Source organism: Chaetodon auriga, chromosome 5 (assembly GCF_051107435.1).
Source record: "Chaetodon auriga isolate fChaAug3 chromosome 5, fChaAug3.hap1, whole genome shotgun sequence".
Lineage (NCBI taxonomy): Eukaryota > Metazoa > Chordata > Actinopteri > Chaetodontiformes > Chaetodontidae > Chaetodon > Chaetodon auriga.
The window spans coordinates 19,389,974-19,410,033 of NC_135078.1; the positions used below are offsets into that span (position 1 = coordinate 19,389,974).

The 20,060-nt window shown below is 41.6% G+C and overlaps 1 protein-coding gene across 5 annotated transcripts in view; it reads right to left on the minus strand.

The window, feature by feature from the left end:
- frmd3 (FERM domain containing 3) overlaps nucleotides 1-20,060 on the minus strand; it is a 54,071-nt gene that overhangs the window by 30,875 nt on the left and 3,136 nt on the right. For 2 of the 5 annotated variants that reach the window (XM_076729968.1, XM_076729967.1), the window contains exons 2-5: nucleotides 7,780-7,884; nucleotides 6,272-6,314; nucleotides 5,395-5,442; nucleotides 2,298-2,379 (exon numbers count right to left, since the gene is read on the minus strand). In XM_076729968.1, the coding sequence (XP_076586083.1) occupies nucleotides 2,298-2,379; nucleotides 5,395-5,442; nucleotides 6,272-6,314; nucleotides 7,780-7,884 (278 nt within the window). The remainder of the gene's footprint in view (nucleotides 1-2,297; nucleotides 2,380-5,394; nucleotides 5,443-6,271; nucleotides 6,315-7,779; nucleotides 7,885-20,060) is intronic. The other 3 variants (XM_076729969.1, XM_076729970.1, XM_076729971.1) reach the window with 3 other exon arrangements.

Sequence of the window (20,060 nt, forward strand, 5' to 3'; positions counted from 1 at the left end):
ACACACACACACACACACACACACAGGTGAGAAGAAAGAAAAACTCACAATGCCACTGAATGTGCTTTACATTTGCAATTGAAAGTGTATTTGGTCTACAGTGAGGCAGTGTGTAGCTGCAGTCCTGCAGAAACAGGCAGATAATTTTATGTGGCTGTGCGTCGTTGGTTCTCCTTAAAGCATCAAAGTGTGCAGTCATAAAATGAGCCAGAACTGCAACTTGTCACATCAATGTAATCATATTATCTTCATATTAAATATTTCCAGATGTTTAAGGGTAAAATTCATAAAACCGATGCAGCCACTGTCCTCAATTTCATAATGATCAATCTGTGTTACTATGGCAATTAGAGATAGTATTGCTATGGAAACAACTACCATACAGCAGCCTGGTACTGTAGTAACTATGGGTACGGCTTCAATGGAGGCATGCTGCTGACATGCTGACTTGTCTTGTATTAGCTACAAGTAAGCCTTTAATATCCCTGAGAGGCACTTTGTTTTGCTGACAGCAGTCAATAGTAAATACAACAAATTAATAAAAAATGGAAGTCTATACAATATGTACACAATGAGAACAAGTACACGGGTTAGTGCTGGCTTCACTGTTGTCAATTATCATTGATAAAGATGACAAGAAAAAAAATGTATCATGTATCTATTTGTTGCACTTCTTGGGGAGTAAAACCTCCACCTTGATGGAAGCAAGAGCACACGTGCGTAGCTGCATGGAGGTTCTTCAAATTGGCCTAAAACAGACAGCTATCTATAATTACGTGACCTTCTCACTTGTCTTTAATTTTGTCCTTCTCCATTTTCTTCTGTGTTGCATCAGAGATTCATCCTCTTTCTGTCGTCTCATCTTCTGTTTCCTTCCCAGGACTCCTGTCTTGTTCTTAGAGTTACAGTATCTTTTACATGCTGCTTGTTTCATGTAACAGGAAGCCCAGTCTGTCCTTCATCTCTAGCTTCGGAAATTGTTTGGCAACAATACTGCCAGACAAAAAACACCAATCTTGGACCGTTCTGTAAAACCTTGGATGATGCTCAATGACCATGTATTTAAAATCATTGCTTTCAGTGATATCTGTGCATGGAAGCTACAATATGTTAGGGAAAAATTGTGGTTTTGGTTAATAAGTCTGTGATGAGACTTGAACTGTAACCTCCTCCCTCCATCAAAAGTACACTACTCTCTGTGCTAACATGGGAGGTAAATTCTGAGGTGCCAAATCACTGAATATGGATGTGACTCACAAGAATGCTTGGCTGCTTTTTTTGTTTTCTTTTAAACTCTTTTTGATATTTGGGGAAAAGTTGAGAGGGAAAACTTCAAATAACATCCTGCTAACTGGAGCACACTCACATTAGCATAATAGTTTTTGGATTTTGATGATGAAAAAAAAAATCTCTCTTGAAAAGACTTGATATTGAGCGCTCCATTGGATTTCATCACTGACTGCAGTTCCTTCTGAACTTCCCAAACACAGCTCAACTTTTATGTCCACTACAAACTCATCAGTGGCAGTGCAGTGCAATGGTGCTCCCCGAAGACTCTGAGATGAGGCTGTTTTTCCTTTAAGACGAACTGAAATGGACACAAGGATATCTAAAAATGCCGCCCTTTCAAACTGTTGCAAAGAGGAGTGTGATAGAAACTGAAGGAAAACTCACACCAGGCTGATACAGGAACGTGTTTGTGCCATTTATGATGCACAAAAACACCTTAAGTTATAGAAGTTTCAGAGGACAGGGAGACATGCAAGTATGAGTTGAGATATGTGGAGAGACACCTGAGGGCGGACAGCGAGCTGTGATTACGGGGAGCAAGAGGGAGGACAGATAGAGACCAGCAGACGGGAGGGAGGAGACACCTGAGGGATGAAATTATGGAGAGACGGAGCGGAGAGGTCTGAAAAGGATGGAGGAGAGAGGGGAAGCGACATGGAAAAGTACGGACGGAGGAACGGAAATGATGATCGTTAGAGAGAAGTAGAGATGGTGAGACATTACAGCTCAGATGGGACGGAGAACACGAAAGCAGAGTCCCTGCTGAGTGAGCATCACTAATTATCACCAGCCCTGAGAGGTGTGTGTGTGTGTGTGTGTGTGTGTGTGTTTAGGGAGGAGGAAGAGCAGGGTTATTATACAGTACAAAGCTATCAGTTATTCAAGTTGGACTATAGCAAAAGTATCAACACAGAAATGTACTTTTTCATTGCATCTACCAAGAAAAGGCTGTTTCGTTTTGTCTTCTCATCACTCCTAAACCGTCCAATGTCTGTGTTAGTTTTTACCTTGTGAGCTCCTCCTTGATTTTCATTGGCTCGTTGGGATAAAACTTGACCCGGAAGCACATCGTGTACGGCTGCTGAGCTGCTGAGGACAAGAGAGACACGAGCATGAGAGGACAACTTAGAGAAGAAATGAGAGAAGAATGAAATGAAGAGAGTTTCAGGAGAGCGCAGAGACAGAAAGCAGTTTGAAAAGGACGGAGTGAAACATGAGTGAAATGAGAGACGAGCTGAAGAAGAAAAGTACAAGTTTTATATAGATGGTTTTAACGAGGAGGGGAGAAGAGAAAAAAGAGAGGAGAGATAAATGAGTGAGTGCAAGAGAGAAGTGGAACAGAGCAATGAGGATTATGTAAAACTGGAGCGAAAAAGAAGTTGGAGACAAAAAAAGAAATCACGGTGTGCCTCTAATACTGATTAGTCATTTGATAATTAGAGTAATTACTCACCACATGCACACGCACACAGGCACAAAGACACACACACACACACACACACACACACACACACACACACACAAAGAGCTTCACTTGAATTGGGGTCTTTTCCTTTGATCTGAGTCCTAAAGCATTTAATTTCTGACTGTGTGTGTAGTTGCTGCAGGATGGCATTTAAATATGCACAGTAACATACACACTTACATAAGTGCACACACACGCACGCGCACACACACACACAGAGCCAATGATAGGCTATGAAGTTCGGATCAAACGACAGCAAAAGCTTAAACTTCCTCCTGGGGTCTGAATTGCGCATAAACACACATTCACGCACACACTTGCTAACGTTCAAAGTTTACTTATTGAAGTTAGACATTTGCGTGACGTACAGACATACGAATCAACACACAGCTTATCCTCAAAAGAGCATCAGTAGCAACTCTTACATCATTAATATATTGTTTAAGTCATTATCTATTCAGTTCTGGGTTTAGTCTATATGGTGCCACAACGAAGACCATCCATGGTTGAAACATTTTCATGTCCATAGAATAAAACACTGGGTGAGAGAGTTAAATAAGTGAGAACAGGGATTTTGAAGTATTTAACCCAGTGTCTGTAGTGTGAACGTGGAATAAATGCTCCATCGGTGAGCTTCAGGCTCCTCTAACCACTGAGGTGTCCAACTCTCCCTCCAGCTTGAATTATTATTTCGGTAACTCTTTATAATACAGACACTGATTTTGTTGTGTAAATCAGGGACCAATGAATAACCAGTTCCTGCAGGTACTTTTAGCTGATTTTAACTATTTTCTGTAGGACTACAACTAGTGGTTACTTTCATTATGGATAAATCTGCTGATTATTTTCTCCATTTTCAGATGAAAATAATGATAAATTTCTCTCAAATTTGGACTCAAGTACAGAACTTGAGCGTCTGACATGTGGTTTATTTTTAGTGCAAATATGATATGGATTAGTTTCAGAGGAGATGCTAAAAGAATCATCTGATACAGGCAATGATCAAGCATAAACGTAGCCACAGAGACAGAGATGAGACAGGGGATGTGTCAGAAAAGAAGGAAGACAGTGAGCATCATCTAACAGGGGACCAGAAATCTTTACAGAGTGCCCTCACCACTCTGTCTTTAATGGCTGGATCCTCTGCGGTATCATCCAGCTATGAAAAACAGCACACATCTACATAATACATGCTGAGCAATATGAAAGACGCAATCCTCCCACTTGCTCCCAAAGAATTTGAGCTGCTTTTTTGCTCAGGCTTAAGGGACCAAGAAGCTTTTTTTTTTTTTTTTTTGAAAGGTTTTAGAGAAAGTGTATTGGCACAATAGCATATGCACACACACACACACACACACACACACACACAAACACACACACACACACACACACACACACACACACACACACACACACTTGTACAAAATGTGACGCATATGCACGTAAGCTGAGACGCACAAAGAGAAAATAAAGCACAAACCACCCATCCTAATTTGAGAGTAAATCCTGCCATGGGGAGAACTGACGTGTCAGGACGACTCACATCTATTCACCACTCGTCCTCCATCCCTCTCTCTCATCTCTTTCTTTCTTTCACTCGCTGTCAGCCTCTCTCATCTCAAACAGTCTCTCCAATCTCCTCTTTTCTCCATCTTTTCTCCCCATTTCTGACTTCTTTCTTTAGCTACATTATCTATCACTGTCTCCTCCCTCTCCCTGCTGAATTAGCCCCCCCTACACATTTCCCCTTAATCACTCTTTTCCCCTCCTTCTCCCTTCCTCCATCTCTCATTCTAATTTTCACTCATCTCCTCATCCTCCCCCCTCCTGTCTTCTCGCACATGTTCTGATGAAGCAGAATGCGCCGCTAATAGCTCCTTTATTAATTTATAGCGGTACAGAAAGAACAGGACAGTCATTAAAAGGGTGGGCGAACTTCAGACACACGTTTTTGCTGATAACACAGGTGATTGGCCAAATGTATATGGACATCACACTCAGCAGGATGAAAGACCAAGGCAGCGTTTCTAAACTAGACAGAAACAGGATTCCACGAAAAATGTTTGCTCCTTGATTTTATCTCCAAAACAAACCCCTGTGGCCAACAAAGCGAAATTTGTTTTAATTTTTTATGAAACAAAGGCAGAAATTATCTTCCCTCATTTACTTCTTTCTAGGAAGACAATAAAACATTTGCTTCTAGAAATAAAGTGCCTCTCACAATCCACTGCAACAGGATTTTACACACTGGTCTGCTGATGCAAGTGCTGTAACACTTCAATACTTGACAGTGAAATGGTTGTCAATTTCTTGCTGATTGGCAGTGGTGGGATGTAACGAAGCACATTTACTTAAGTTCAGGTTTGAGATTGTCGACTTTATGCTACGATATACTTTTACTCCACTATCATTCAGTAAAATATGTAAGTGCTGAGCCTTATCTAACATGAGTCTATTGAAAGTTAACATCTAGAGAAAAAGGAAAAACCAAATGCAAGAAAGCTTGTGTGCTGCAGAGTAGCAGAAAGCTGCGACAATGATCAACAGACAATGAGTTTACGTGTATCCCTCAAGTAGATTTTGTTTATTTTTGTCAGCATGTACATATTAACCCAAACAAACTGACAACAAATGCCAACCTGTGAGAGAGATGCATGAGGACGCCAGGCCCGGCTCCCACCACCTACCTAAAATAAACCAATGAAGAAGAGTCAGGTGGCTTTAACAAGGGAACAGGCAGCCTGGTTACTTGTTTGACAATTGAGTTCTCTGTCTTCAGCTCGTGCTCCTCGGCCGTGTCTGTGCATTTCACTTGTGTGTTAGTTTATTTCCCGTTCGGGCCACTCGTCCCTCCGGCAGTTTGTTGTTTGTCTGAGAAACTCTGCTCATGTCACTTTGTCTGTCTTTATTGTGTCTCTGTTTGTCTCCCTGTGGTCTCTCCCTGTGGTCCGACATTGTCTGGCTCTGTCACTACTCATGTCAAATGGTTATGTGAGCATTGTGTCCTGGGGAGAGCGATAAGGCCCCTGAAGTGTGTATGTGAGTATATTTTCTAAATGCTATGTGTCCATTATGAAAAACGAATATATTCATATTTCTTTCTTTCTGTTTTCCACCACACATAAAGAATTTTTCATGCACTAGGTTACATGTTTACATTATTTGAATATCCACTGCCTTTAACACTGCTGTGTGTGTGCTGCCATAAACCTGTTAGTGTGTATGAGTCCCTGTGCTGCTGTCTATTTGTTGTAGAGCTTGACCCCTCACACCAAAGCGGCTCTCCAGAGAGATATGCAGGCCTGCATGCAAGGCACTAACAAACCCATGCACACACAAATATGCGCACAAGAACGTGCACACACGAGTATGCACGCACACACACACACACACACACACACACACACACACACACACACACACACACTCATGCTTTCACACTTTGCTCATTGTGTGTACACACTCGCTGATGCAAGACATAGAGAAAAACACAAAGGGAGCAGAAGTGACACTTACACTTCATCTGCCTCACTACAGGCTTGTTGGGCTCCAGCCAGTGCTGAGAGAGAGAGAGAGAGAGAGAGAGAGAGAGAGGGAGGGAGAGAGAGAGAGAGAGAGAGAGAGAGAGAGAGAGAGAGAGAGAGAGAGAGAGAGAGAGAAAGGACAAGTGTTACTCTAAAATAAGGATACTGACGTCAGTTAAAAAAAACATGATGCAATTACAGTTTCACGAGTTTTCCAAAAATCTCTTCGCGTTTTTGATGAATAATTGAATGACACATGCCTGAACTCAGCAATGTGAGGCAACGTCAGTGCATGAAAAACTAATTTTAAGTCACATCAGAAAATGCATCATCGTGTTGTGTTCCCGTTAAAAGATAAATATACAAGAGAAAAAACCATTCCGACCTGCTGACTAGACTTGACATTTGTACTTATAGTACATACAGTGTACAATGCTCTTGTAATGAGCAACACCTGAAAAAGTAAAGGATCAATGAAGTTTTGTTTTCTATTTTTTGTAGTACCATGCTCAGCTGGAAGCCTCCCAGTACCACAGTCTGTGCTGCTCCAGCTCCACTGGAACAGTTAGGGATGAAGGGCCTTGATGGAGGGCCTCTCAGCGGTGCTCATGAGGGACAAGTGGTGACTTCCCTGTACTATGCATTATGAAGGAATTTGAAGGACTTGCCCTCCATCACTTTGACCCATTTGGGATTTCACATATCTACTACAACATAAAGTGGGTGTAAGATAAAACAAGTAACCCAGTACCACAGATGCTTCAGCAACTTGCAGTAGTTTCAATTAGTCTCGCCTCTGATTTCAGATACTTTATTCTATTGAAGGGTTTTCTTATTGTACTTGTGCCTTTTGTGCTGTAACACCTCTTGCTGGTAGTTGCTTGTTATTATTACTTTTCCATTTTGCATTTTAAATGCAGCTAGAGGCCGGCTGAGCTTCTGTTGAGACCAGGCATCTGGTCTCTTCTGTGTGTGGGCTGTTTGAAATATGGAGACTTAGCTTGTTATTATTTGTCACTTGAACTTGTAATATAATGTACCGACTGCCTTCTGATTAATATCCAACAATCCCACTTTGGCCATGCTGACTCAGAGCAGCCGTTTCCTGGTAGTAGGTGTGATCATCACTTTCTTTATTTTGGTTCTTCTGCTGTGATGACATGCTGCCATATACTTACTTTCGATTGGATAAAATTTGTATGAATAGTAAATATATAATAAATATGCCTATAAGCAGATTCTGCTTCAGAGGCAAAGCAGCGTAAAGGCATAATACAAAATGCACAGAGGGGCACAGGCCTACAGAAGGAAACACTACGCTGGTGTTAACTGTTCAATTAACCAAACAATCGCTGATTCCAGCTTCTTAAATGTGAGGATTTGCAACTGCATCAATTTTTATACACATTTTACAGGCTGAACAACTCATCCATGCGTCGAATAAATGATTGAAAGATTGAACTGATTTGACTGTTCTGCACGTGTGTGTGTGATAGTTACCCTCTGTTTCTCGGGGTCCACATATCGAATACCAAAGTAGTCTTTCTCAAGTAGGTTGTAGTGGTTGCACACATGGTCCAGCAGGAACTGGCCTTTGGTGTCTCTCTGTAAAGACATTAAACACATAAATTTTAAATCCAGTAAGTTATTCTGTGATCAGTCAGCATCCTGTACTTACATCTGAGCTATCTTTCCATCCGTGCTGATAAATCCCATAAACCTCCCAGCTGCATCTGACTCCAGCGGCATCACTGTGCCATAACCACAACAAACAGCCCCCTCTTGGGTAATATTTCTGTGATGCACACGTAGTTTTATAAGAGTAAAACCTGTTAATGGACAGAAATACTGTATGTCAGCGACTTTGAGGTCTCTTGGTGACAATATATGGCTTTGGTCATATTCCAGCTTCTTGACATGTCAGTAAATACAGTCCATGTGCAGTTCATAAACACAGCTCAGACACAGAGAGATCAATAATTACTCTACATTTATTACCTGCTCCATCAATATCTACTCATCACATATGGACGCACACTCACGTTCTCATGCTAGAGTGTGTGTATGCATGTGTGCTGCATGCGAGGCTATTTCCATTCACACGGTCCTAACCTAATGTCAAAAGCTGTCAATATTCTGTTGATTGCCATTTTGTCACATTATATGCATGACAATCATGCGTTTATGTGTGTGTGTGTGTGTGTGTGTGTGTGTGTGTGTGTGTGTGCGAACATGTGCCCTATAGCTGTTCCATAACCTGCTGACAGAGGTGGCTTCTGTGCTCAGTTAAGCAGGACTGATTGATTCAGTAGGACATCGGCTGTTTGCCCTTGTTGTGATTTATTCACCACTGGAGACACATGACACAAACAACCACATCAACACACACGCACGCACGCACGCACGCACGCACACACGCACACACGCACACTTTAAATAGTCTTAGTGTACCATGTTTTCAGTTTAGCTGAAGCAAAGTCTTGCGTTTTGTCCCCATAAGAAAGGCCAGTCCCCGCAATGTGACTGTGTAAACAGATTTATGTCCAGCTGCCAGTCCACACAATCAGTCATTACACCATGAAATCAAAATCACTTGTTTTATGTATTCACGTGTATGAATGCACTAACAAAGTTTTATCATGGCTCGTTTGTCCTTTACAGAGTTTTAACTGCAGGAGCCACCTGTCATGGTTATTTTTATTGACTATAAAGCATTTTACACATTTCTTTGGTACTCAAGGTGCTCCTTATTTTCTGCTAACTTTGCTCACTTCCATTTTGTTTACTCTGAGTTGAAAACGATTGAGAATGTGGCCTATTGGTCTCTCATCTGTCAAAAGGATGCCACATCAGCAGTGGTTGGTATGCTGTGGTCATCTTCAGCAAGCAAGCTAAGGGCATTAACCCAGGTCAGTAGTTTTGATTACTAATTCTGTGTGCAGGCATTTGGAGCTGGTACGCACCATGGTGTAAGTGATTGACAGCAGCTGACTGTGCAGTTGAGCAGTCGGAGCAGAAGGACATTTCCAGCACTCCCGTCTGGGCAGGCAGTTTGTCAAACTAAAGGTCTGGAACCTCGGATGTCCAGCACGCTCAGGCGCACACTCATCATCATGAACGTTCAAGCGTGGACAGTGTCCTTTTCAGCTTTCTCCATCACTTCTGCATCTCTTCATTCACAAATTCCTATGTCACCACCTCTGGGTCATTCTCCCAGACGGTCCTCATTGGATGCTGCATTGAAACCCTGTCATTATATCTTATTGACCTACTATTGAGCATCTTGCACCTCCCCCATCACCTCCATGATGTTTGGGATGTTTGGGGAGATTAAACTGAGATTTTCCACCTTCCACTTGCTGGCTTTTCTCCTCCACCAGCAGTGTCTGAACTTCCTGTCCACGCTCTGATCTTCATGGGCCTACATTTGATAAAGATGCTTCAAGTCAATGCAGCCTAATTGTCGAAGTCTTTCCTCGCTGTCTTCTCTCCTCCAAGTCTTTCTTGTCTCTAAGTGATCTCCTGCAACTCTTAAAAACCAACTGTTTTCCTTTGTGTTGAATATTACATGTGCCTTGATGGCAGAAGGGAGAAAGAAGAACATTTTCTTAAAATAGCTTCCTTTCGAGGCTAAGCTGTCATGCAATTAGCTTGCAAAAATAGTATATAACTAGAGGTACAACTCACACAGCATCTAAACGCTTTAAAAGAGTCCATCGTGGCTGCAGGATGATGCTGATTCTGACTTGAGCACCTTGGATTACTTAGAACTGTGGCCCGAGGCAGTCACCTCTTGTTTTCAGTCATCTTACAAACATGAATTCCTGTGCATATGTTGTGTTTGGTAAACACCGCTCTTGCCAAGGCAACCTTTTAAATGCATTTCTTGGTGAGTCATTCTCAATTTCTCAGTAAACAATCTGTTCTGTGCAGTAATTGCTGTATACTGTACATTTTGGCAGAACGGCCACAAAGCGAGATAATTTCTATAAATGTCACAGCAACAACTCAAAAATAATAAAAACAGAGACAGCACAGTGAGTAGACAGGGAGCCCAGCGGCTGTGTGCTTGACTGTCCACAATACCCACAGGAGCACAGCAGCTTTATGTTACACACCAATAAAACGTCATTCAGTAAATGGAAAAAGGACTCGCTTGTGTAAAGCAGCCAGCAATTTCAGGTCAAAGCACCGAACAATGAAGAGGAATTAAAAATAAAACAAGTACACTATACACAATACACAGAAGGAGTTCATATATAGGCTAACCACACACAAACACACTGCTCAGCACACATTATCATATCAATATTTAATTAACCATCATTCCCAGTTATTTAGACATTTTCGCTGTAATCTGCCAGACACAAACAGAATAGCATAGTTACCATATCAGCAAGATGCTGTGTTTTTCTGTGCTGGGCAGTAACGCATCAGGCAGGCTACAGTAATGTGATCACTTGTTTTTCACTAAAGAATAGGGAATACACTTTACAATGTCATTACTGTGACTAATCACAGTAATGCTCCGTCACTTCAGTAAGTTGGGGGTCAGCCTGTTCGCTGTCTTGCCGGAAGCGGCCGAATGTGTCAGCTAGCATAGCGCAGAAGCTGGAGGTGTGGGAGGCGGTTAAACCAGAGAGCCACTCCCAGTAACTCCATAGCTCTCTTGCTTTAATGTTGTCTCCTCTTAGCTCGTTTGCTAACATTAGCTTAGATTCAGGAATCACCTGGTTCACTGTGAGGCCGAGACCAGCGAGTCAGCGGGGCTAACGTTAAGCTATCTTAATGACAATTAAATCATGTCTTGTTGTCTATTTCTACACATGAAAATAATGTGTGATTTGGAGCTGAGGTATGTCTTAGGAGCTGGGCTGGGGAACGAAACTAACATGTAATTTTATGAATTAGGTGGATGTCCCCCGTGACCTTTGTTACATCAACACAGCAACAGTCAGTCAGTGATCTCTGACATGTCCCTATTGGCTGATTCAGGTTTACTGTTACATCATTCGAGTAAGCTATAAATCAGGTGTGTGTCCCTGCGGGTTTAGCTGTAATTGTCTCCATGCTGCCTGTCGTGTGTGTGTGTGTGTGTGTGTGTGTGAGTGTGAGTTCAGTAAAAAGTCAGCATTTGTGTGTGTTTGTGTGTTTGTCTGTCTACATCTCTGTAGGACTTTGGGCTGATCCATGACAACAGTGTTACTAAGCTGTTAAATCTGAAGAGCAAACAGACAGAGACACACACCGAGGGAGAAGAAAAATAAAAAACGGAATGAAAACAGCCACGCTGCGAGCCGTCGCTCGCCGGATCATCAAACAACACCTTTCCTCTGCGTGGTTCTCAGGGCAGACGCTTGTGGGGAGAAGAGAGACGGACTGACGCCAGGAAAGAAGAGAGAGAAACAGACCAGACAGAGAGTGAACCAAGGCCAAACATGCCGAGAGGCTGAGAGAGAGAGGAAGCAAAGACAGAGCTAAAAAAAGAGTGGATAAAAGAGAGATTGACTAAGACGAGCAACACAGGGAGGAAGAGAGATATAAAGAGTCTATGTCATGTCCAACAAGGGCTGAATACATATTTTATATATCCAAAGGCTGGACATTAAAAATTAACCCGGTCATCCTGTCTCTACATGATCTCACCTAATGACGGCAAAGTGCTCTTCTCGCTGCCTCGCTTCAACACACACACACACACACACACACACTAACACACACACACACACACACACTTTAAATAGAGCCTTAGTGTAGCGTGTTTTCAGTTTAGCTGAAGCAAAGTGCACTTTGACGTGTATGTCCGAGTGTGTCTATCCATGCTCTACCATTTTTTCTCGATAAAGCAAGCTCCTTCAAGCTGGCTGAGTTCAGCAAACAAAAACTAGGAGGAAAAAATGGAAAAGCATCAGTATGTGGAGTATAAAAACATGCATACATTCAATTTTTTATTCCTACAAATAAAAAAAGGAAAGTTTTGGCCTCCAAAGTGCATAAAGCCACAATGTGGACTATAATTACTAAAGACTCATGATCTAACAAAACCCCATTTTGTCCAACTGAAGAAATCACAAAAGCCATGTGACAACAGACGAATAGGAAGTGTGATATTGACTCTCTTTAGCTCTGTTTTTGGTCTCTACCAGGATGGGTGAGGACGGGCTGGAAAACACAGGCAGAGGGCAGAATCTCTGCAGAGACGGGCACTGCTGGGCACTTTCAGGGGGTCATAAGTGATGACTGAGTGGGGTTATTGTCGTATGAGTAGTATTTAGGAAAGCACTTTGGTTAATGTTGTGCCTCAAGTCACTGTGGACTTTTTCTCTATCAAACCAGATCGCCACCTCCAAACATAACAGTAACCAAAGGTTAAGTTTAATAAAGATGTAGTGACTACAAGCCGGTAGTTTTGGAAAATCAGATATTTAGCCAAAAAACAAATGAGATATTTTACTGATAAGTTCAATATCAACATTTTATCATGCAGCTGACGAAAGAGCCCAGATGGACATAGTGTGAGGATTATGGAAATACTTTCAAAACGTGTTCGACAGCCGCCTGGGTTTTACACCAACAATTCATCTTTCAGAAAAATGGATGCTTAGCTTTCTAACTCCAATGCAACGATCGTATATGACAGTATATGTTAAATGAGAGCACTGTTCTTTCAGACTGATGAAACGATTCACAGACGTAACCGTACTAACAGTCATTAGCTGCAGTCTAAAGCAGGTGACTGATTAGTTCTGATCATGACTCTGTGACCACTACAAGCCAAGCACTAGGACCCTGGGTGCCATGGCCCAGTTAAACACCGCTTGTTGTTTAATTAATATGCATGCCAGCTCAATTATGACTGGTCCTTATCGACTTCGGCGCAATTCATTTCATGACACGGCATACCTAATTGGCTGAGCTGAAACGCTGTGAGGAGAAAGAGCGTTAAATTCCTGCGATCCCTGTGTGAAGAAAGCAACACACACTCTTTATCTGCACACACGGGGAGGGAGTGCAGGAGAGGAGACACAGAGACCGAGAGGAGTGGGACCTTCAAGATAATGATATGCCCCTCTTTACCTCCACACAAACCAATTTAAAAACCTAGCGGCTGCCTTAAAGACAAATGCGACACTAATTCATGGCTTTTCTCTGTTGTCTCTGTAGGTCCTCTTCAGGGAAATGGAGATTTAAGATGCTAGTGGACCAATTTGCCGATTTATTTGCCAATTAGGATGCATGTGTAAGCAGTCTTTTGTGCAAGTGACAACATTGTCCTCCTGTTATTAACAATACCAATACTTCTAAAGCCAGTTTGCAGTCACCACCCAAAACTCAAGCCCCAAGTCAATGAATGGATCGATCCTAACCCTTGACCAGGATACAACAGAGACAAATCAATGTGCTGGATGTGGGGTGTGGGAAAAGCAATGCAGAGGATCACAGCCGGAGATAAGAAGTGAGTTAAAACCTTTCTGCTCTTTCTATTTCTCAGGATGCAGAAACACATTTTTTCGGCACGTCACACACACATTATTATCTCTGTTCCTTTAACATCCAGTCAAACCGAAGACTCCATGACTGCAGCTTCCCCGTCACAGCAAATGGAAATATTCTAGGCGTCTATCATTTTATACACTTTTCTACAAAATTCAACCATAAATATTTACTAAACTACCTTGGAGCTCTGCTAGAATTCACAATAAAGTTGGGTTTGTGCCATATTTGGCTGCACAGCATGAGTTTATAATGACTCATCAGCCGGTCAGTTGGTTTTAAAAGGTTGTTTTTGGCCATTTTAATGATTAGACTGCTTGAAGAAAAAGTAGGGTATAGTAATATCATCAAACAGACTTTAAAAATCAGTTACAGAGTCAGGATGCAAATACAAGTGATCCTCTGACACTGCACTGACTTCAAGATCGGACAAGAGAAGCAGAGGATCAGACACTTCCAGTCCTGGAGCTGAATTATGGAAAACATCCAACTTATATTAAAGAGAGAAACCTCCCTAAAGAGGTGCTTGACCTCAACACCACCTCTGTAATAGCCTCCCACCACCACATTATTTATCATGAGTCGACGTTTGATTTGTAAATCCAGGCTGTCTTTGTTTCATATGTGAAGAGAAAATATAGAGAAGCACTGTGCAGAAGAGACAAGGCACAGTGTCATATATCAAACCCACACGGCTCCAGTGTAATATTGATCTTGAGAGCTGCATAACACAGTAAGTTGGGTTTAACCTCTCCAACCACTGACCCACAACAGCAACGGACTCTTGCCTGGAGCTACAGACTTGGCATATGTAAAGACTTACTTCCTTTATCATCAGTGCACTACAGCCAGAAAAAAGAGGGCAAATATTCCTATACTTATTGACCACTTTGTTGGGGGGGCGCCATGTATTAAGGCTGAATCCTCACTACAGCAGGCCAGATGTGATTGCAGTCTGGGCTCTGTATGCCACCGCCTCTCTCTCCCATGGCCCTTTCTCGTCTCTGTGCAGCTGTCACTATCTAAATAATAAAGCAGAAGTATCAAATGAAAAAAATGGATGTATGGATTGAATGGATTGACATGGAACTTGACATTCATTTCCCCCAGAGGATGAATCCTACTGACTCTGGTGATCTGATTTGAAGCCACCATGAGGTTCATATTTGTGGCTTTAAGTCACATATGTCTCAAAAAATTCCTCCAACACTAACGACATTCCAATGAGCCTCAGCTGTACTTTGTGTTTGCCGATAATTAGCAAATGTTAGCATGCTAAAACACTAAACTAAGGTGATGAACATGGTACATATTATACCTGCTAAACATCAGTGTGTCAGCACGTTAGCACACTGATGTTAGCATTTAGCGCAGCTTCACAGAGCTGCAAGTAAGATTCTTAGTCTTGGGTTTTGTTGTTATTCTAGTTTAACTCTATGTTGTTCTTGTGCCTTTAATTGTGAATTCAATTATGAAGCACTTTGTGAGTTTTGTTTTAGACAAGTACCACAGAGCAGCAACTACAAGTGCTAATTAACTATGTCTGCTTACATTACTTACAAGTGATCAGCGCTCATTTCCTCAGTAAATATTGACATCTGTCAATGTTTTTATTTACTGTACATGCACATGTTTCAAATGGATGGATGTCAGTATAAATTGAATCTACTAATGTATAGTCATATAACGTTTCAATCATTTTTTATGAAAAAGCACTTCCACTTTGAATCTTATTGCTTAAATCATTTATATATAAAACCTATAATCCTTCACATCCATGTGAGCAGCACTCAGCGGTGACTGTGACCTTGTCCCAGTGTGGAAGAAGACAAACCAATTACCTTATCATCACCTGCAATGGTGCAGAGATGCTGACATACACACATATATGGGCACAAAGGCATGCACAAATTAACACACATGATATAAAACATGTCATGTGCACCCGCGTTTATGGCTGGCCACACAGCCTAATAAGCTTAGTGGTAGAGCCATAAATTATCAATATATGGAGCAGAACCAGTTTTCATTATAATGGAGCTTCAGCACTCTCGCTCTGTGAACAGCTGAGCAGTAAGTCACAGGAAGGCAGGAGAGAGAAAGTGTGACGATGATGATGGTATGACTGTGGCTGCGACACTGCTGTTAGGAGTGTGTGCACATGGTGGGTGCATCGAAGCAGCTGTCTTATCTTTATGCCGCAGGATGTTCAAAATTTTGCGGCAGACAAACAAACAATCCACGGCAGAGAGAGGAGAGACTGTGTGTGAAGAAAACAGAGTTTGAACCTGTGAGTTAATGTGAGAGGTCTGTTTTTTGGCTTATTTGCATGTTTTTGGCACAAATTAGTGTGTTTCTGTCTGTGTGTGCTTGCCGCGGACTCTCTTTCATCTTCCTGATGTCTTAACCGTATGATGCAATGAGCAATGGATTCTACATCCTACAGGAAAAGATGTTTATCCACCACATTTGTACACTCACACAATGACGATGATGATGGCGTCATACAAACGCAGAGAACATTATGTGCTTGCTAAATGTAGCGGTCAGTTTCACAGATCACAGCCACATAGGAAGGTCGTGCAGACGCCTGCGGTTTAGGCGGTTTAATCCACTCAAATAGATGAAACCACGAGCATGATGTGTAGATTGTTTCTGTTTGACATGTTTTAATTGTTTGTTTTTGGTTTCAGTTTTTATCTTGGTGAAATGAAGTAAACTGAATTCAATGTAATAATGCCAAACTTGTTCCCCTCAGGACATTTTGATCGCATCAGAAACCAGGACAGAAGCAACTCAACCAGCTGATTAACAATTCTCAATATCAGAGTGTGGACAGTGTCTCCAGCCACATGCTCCAGATGTTGAGTTGGACTTTACTCCACCAAGAAAATCAAATAATTCATAGATTTAAAAACAAATGGGGGGAAATCTATTCCTAATCCTTGGAAAGGTCTCTGTAAATCAGTCTCAAGACTTACAGGAACCTCACTGATTTCATGCTCTGTGCATTTTTCAAACCAAACCTTTTACATGTGTTTGTGTGTCTGTGTCTTTTGTGCCATCCTGATCTCTCTTCAACTGAATTTAAGTATACAGGATAACAAAAAATCAGATACCGCTCTTTTTATTGCCCTTGCGTTTTTTTTTTTAAAGACAGTACGATGATGAAGTGAGGAGAGTTAACGCAAACCTCTGACTCCCATAACAATGATTCCAAGTGTCATTCTAACAAATGGCCGCATATATATTCATGCATGCATTATTTTAACAGCGAGCTGATAAACGTGGCCTATTGTTGCCAAATTAGCGCTTATTGTATGTATCTCGTTTGATATATGTGTTTTCAGTGGTTATCATGGCATGGTGACAGTGAGTCAGGGGTCCACCCTTCAGAGGGATAATCTGATGCCGACGTGTCCTTGAGCAAGACAGTGAATATCAATGAGCTCCGTGCATGACCCCTGACCCACCTTAGTCTTTACATCTCTTACTTTCTCTTCTCCTTTGTTAATTTTTGGAACATTTATCCTCTTTTCAGCTTTACACCTCTTTACAGATCTATCAACAATTGGCCAGGTTTCACACTTCCCCCTTTCCTGGTTTACTCTTCCCTCTTTTTCTCCACCATGTCTTCCTTTTTCAAAATCTGCCCGTGTCTGCCAGTTTCATTTCAAATCTGTTTCATGTTTTAATCTGCTTAATCTGTTTTTCCCACAGCCGCACCACCTCATTTCCTCTCCTACTCCTTCCTACACCCTGTTGAGTTTTTTGCCGTCATCCTCAGAGCTCACGTAATGGGACCAGCCATGTCATCCTATATTTTGTCTTATCAACCATCTCCCTTTCTTTTGATGTTTCCATCCCCGTCTCTCCAATATCCTTCTCATTTCTCTCTGCCTCCTCTCAGTTGTGAGCGCAAGTCAGAAAAAGGATTATTTCTTTTTAGTCATCTTCAGAGAAGCATCAAAGAGGCGCCGGCGAGCGGGATAAGAATAGAAAACTGATGCTATTTATAACCTGTTCCAAAGAATGCCTACCAGCTGAAACAATTGCACTGCCTCAGCATCGCTAACACACACACACACACTCACACACACACATACACACACAAGCCAACCACCAAACAAAATGGTAAATAAGAGGCCGGTGCCACCTCAGCTTCACCCACACACGCACACACACACTCCTCTCCTTGACTGAGTAAAAGGCAGACGTGGTGAAAAACAATACCAGTATCCACAAGGACCTTTAAATAGACTCTACTAGTCATGTATTGATAAGGTGACTCCCACAAGAATAGAAACAGAGCAATCAGCAGGATATTCGAGCTTTCAAAAGTTCAACTTATCACAAGCAATTTCAGAGCAATGCAGGCGTTGCTTGTTAAGAATGCTGAATTAATGTCTGTAATTACAGAACTTTGGCTCAGTGGCTACTTTTAAATCTTTCATGCAAGTGAACCATGGCTATCCCACCCTCCCAACACGCACACACACACACACACACACACACACACACACACACACACACACACTGTACATGTGCACACGGACACACACTCATGGTGTAGCGCATCGCTGACAGCTGACTGATGTTGGCCTCATGAAGAACAGTGATCTCCCTTAATTATACATGATGTGTCACAGAGAAGGAGGAGGCAGAAAGAGAGACAGAAGGAGAGGAGGGAGGCAGGAAGAGGATGAGACGTGAATATAGAGAGTGCGAAAAGGTGGTCGGAGGAGTAAATATGAAGCCGAAAGTGGAGCAGGGAAAAAGTGGGGTGAAATGGGGGAGCTTGGAGGAGATGAGGGAGGGACAGATGGGAGGATGAGAAGAAAACGAGTGGATGATGAAGGGCGAGAGGAGTTGAAAAGCAGAGGAGGTCACTGTGGTTTGATCTTGACGTGTCTCTCATGCAGCAGGTCTGACTTAACATTACCAGTGGACATGAGAGCAGCAGGCTGCACACATTCAACCCCCTGGGCTGTAGACACACATACCAAACACACACACACACACACACACACACCTGAGCACACACACTGCCACAAACCCACACCCTCTCTCTACCTGCCTTATTATATGTCAAGCTATTCTTAGAGTCACAGTAAACATCTTCAAAATAATTATGCTCTGCTGCAGGCTGTTGTCATGTCTTGTGACCTAGAAACTGTTAAAAAAAAAAAAAAAAAAATCCATCTAAATGTGTATTTATTGATGGAGAAAACACATCCAGCTCTTCCTGCTGCACAATATGCACACTCACATTTCATTAACCAGAACAGAAGAACCCTCCGTCCCCCTCGTAGTGACCTCACTGTAAGGTTTATGAACTATCATGAGTAGATCATCACTATATTCTACCTTTCTATCATTTCACTTTAAATCTTAGAAAAACAGGGTTAAAAAAATGCGGAATTTGTTTAAAATGGACAGTTTTACCCATGAATGTGTATTATTGTTCTGCATTTATGGTATTTTATAGTTCTCTTGCAATTTTTGTTACTAAGAGTAATAATATTTTAAAATACTGTTGATGAAGAAAATGATGTTGATAATAGTATCTATCAATTTATTGGTCACATGGCTGATCAGTGAATTGTGTGTAAGGGAACAGCCTCAGATACCACCCTGGTTAAGCCATGATAGCTGGAAACATGTGGTGGATAAAGCATGGTGTGCAGTGATTTTCACCCAATCATGTCAAAATAAATAAAAAATAATAATAAAAAGTGTCCTGGAACAAACTCCCTGAAAGCTTCAGGTCTGCTCCAAAACTTCTCTCTTTGCTCTGCCTTTCATTGAATTCAGTTTGGGACTGTTCATCCATATCTTGTACTTTTATCAATTTTAAGTTTATATTTATCTTCTATTTTATTTTACTCTTAATATCCTATCTACATGTGTCTTTTCATACAATCTTGTGTCTCTTTTATATCTTGTGTTAATGCCTTTATGCCTCATGCAAAGCAGTTTGAATTGCCTTGTTGTTGGAAGGTGGCGTGCAAATAAACTTTTATTTTGTCACTTGCACTAACAAGACATGTTCGGTAATGACTATTCCAGTCAAAAACATTTATGCATTTTAAAGCAGAGTTGCTTAAAACTGATATTTTTAAGCCTTGAGTTCATCAGGATAACCCATGCCGTGCCAAACATTGTGCCTGGTTAATGCACCCATGTTTTATTCAAAGTCAAGAACTGATGCCTTAGAGCAAAGTTAAAGGAAATAAAAGTATCCCAGACTCACATTAAGCAAACTACTCAATTCGAGAACAATTTTC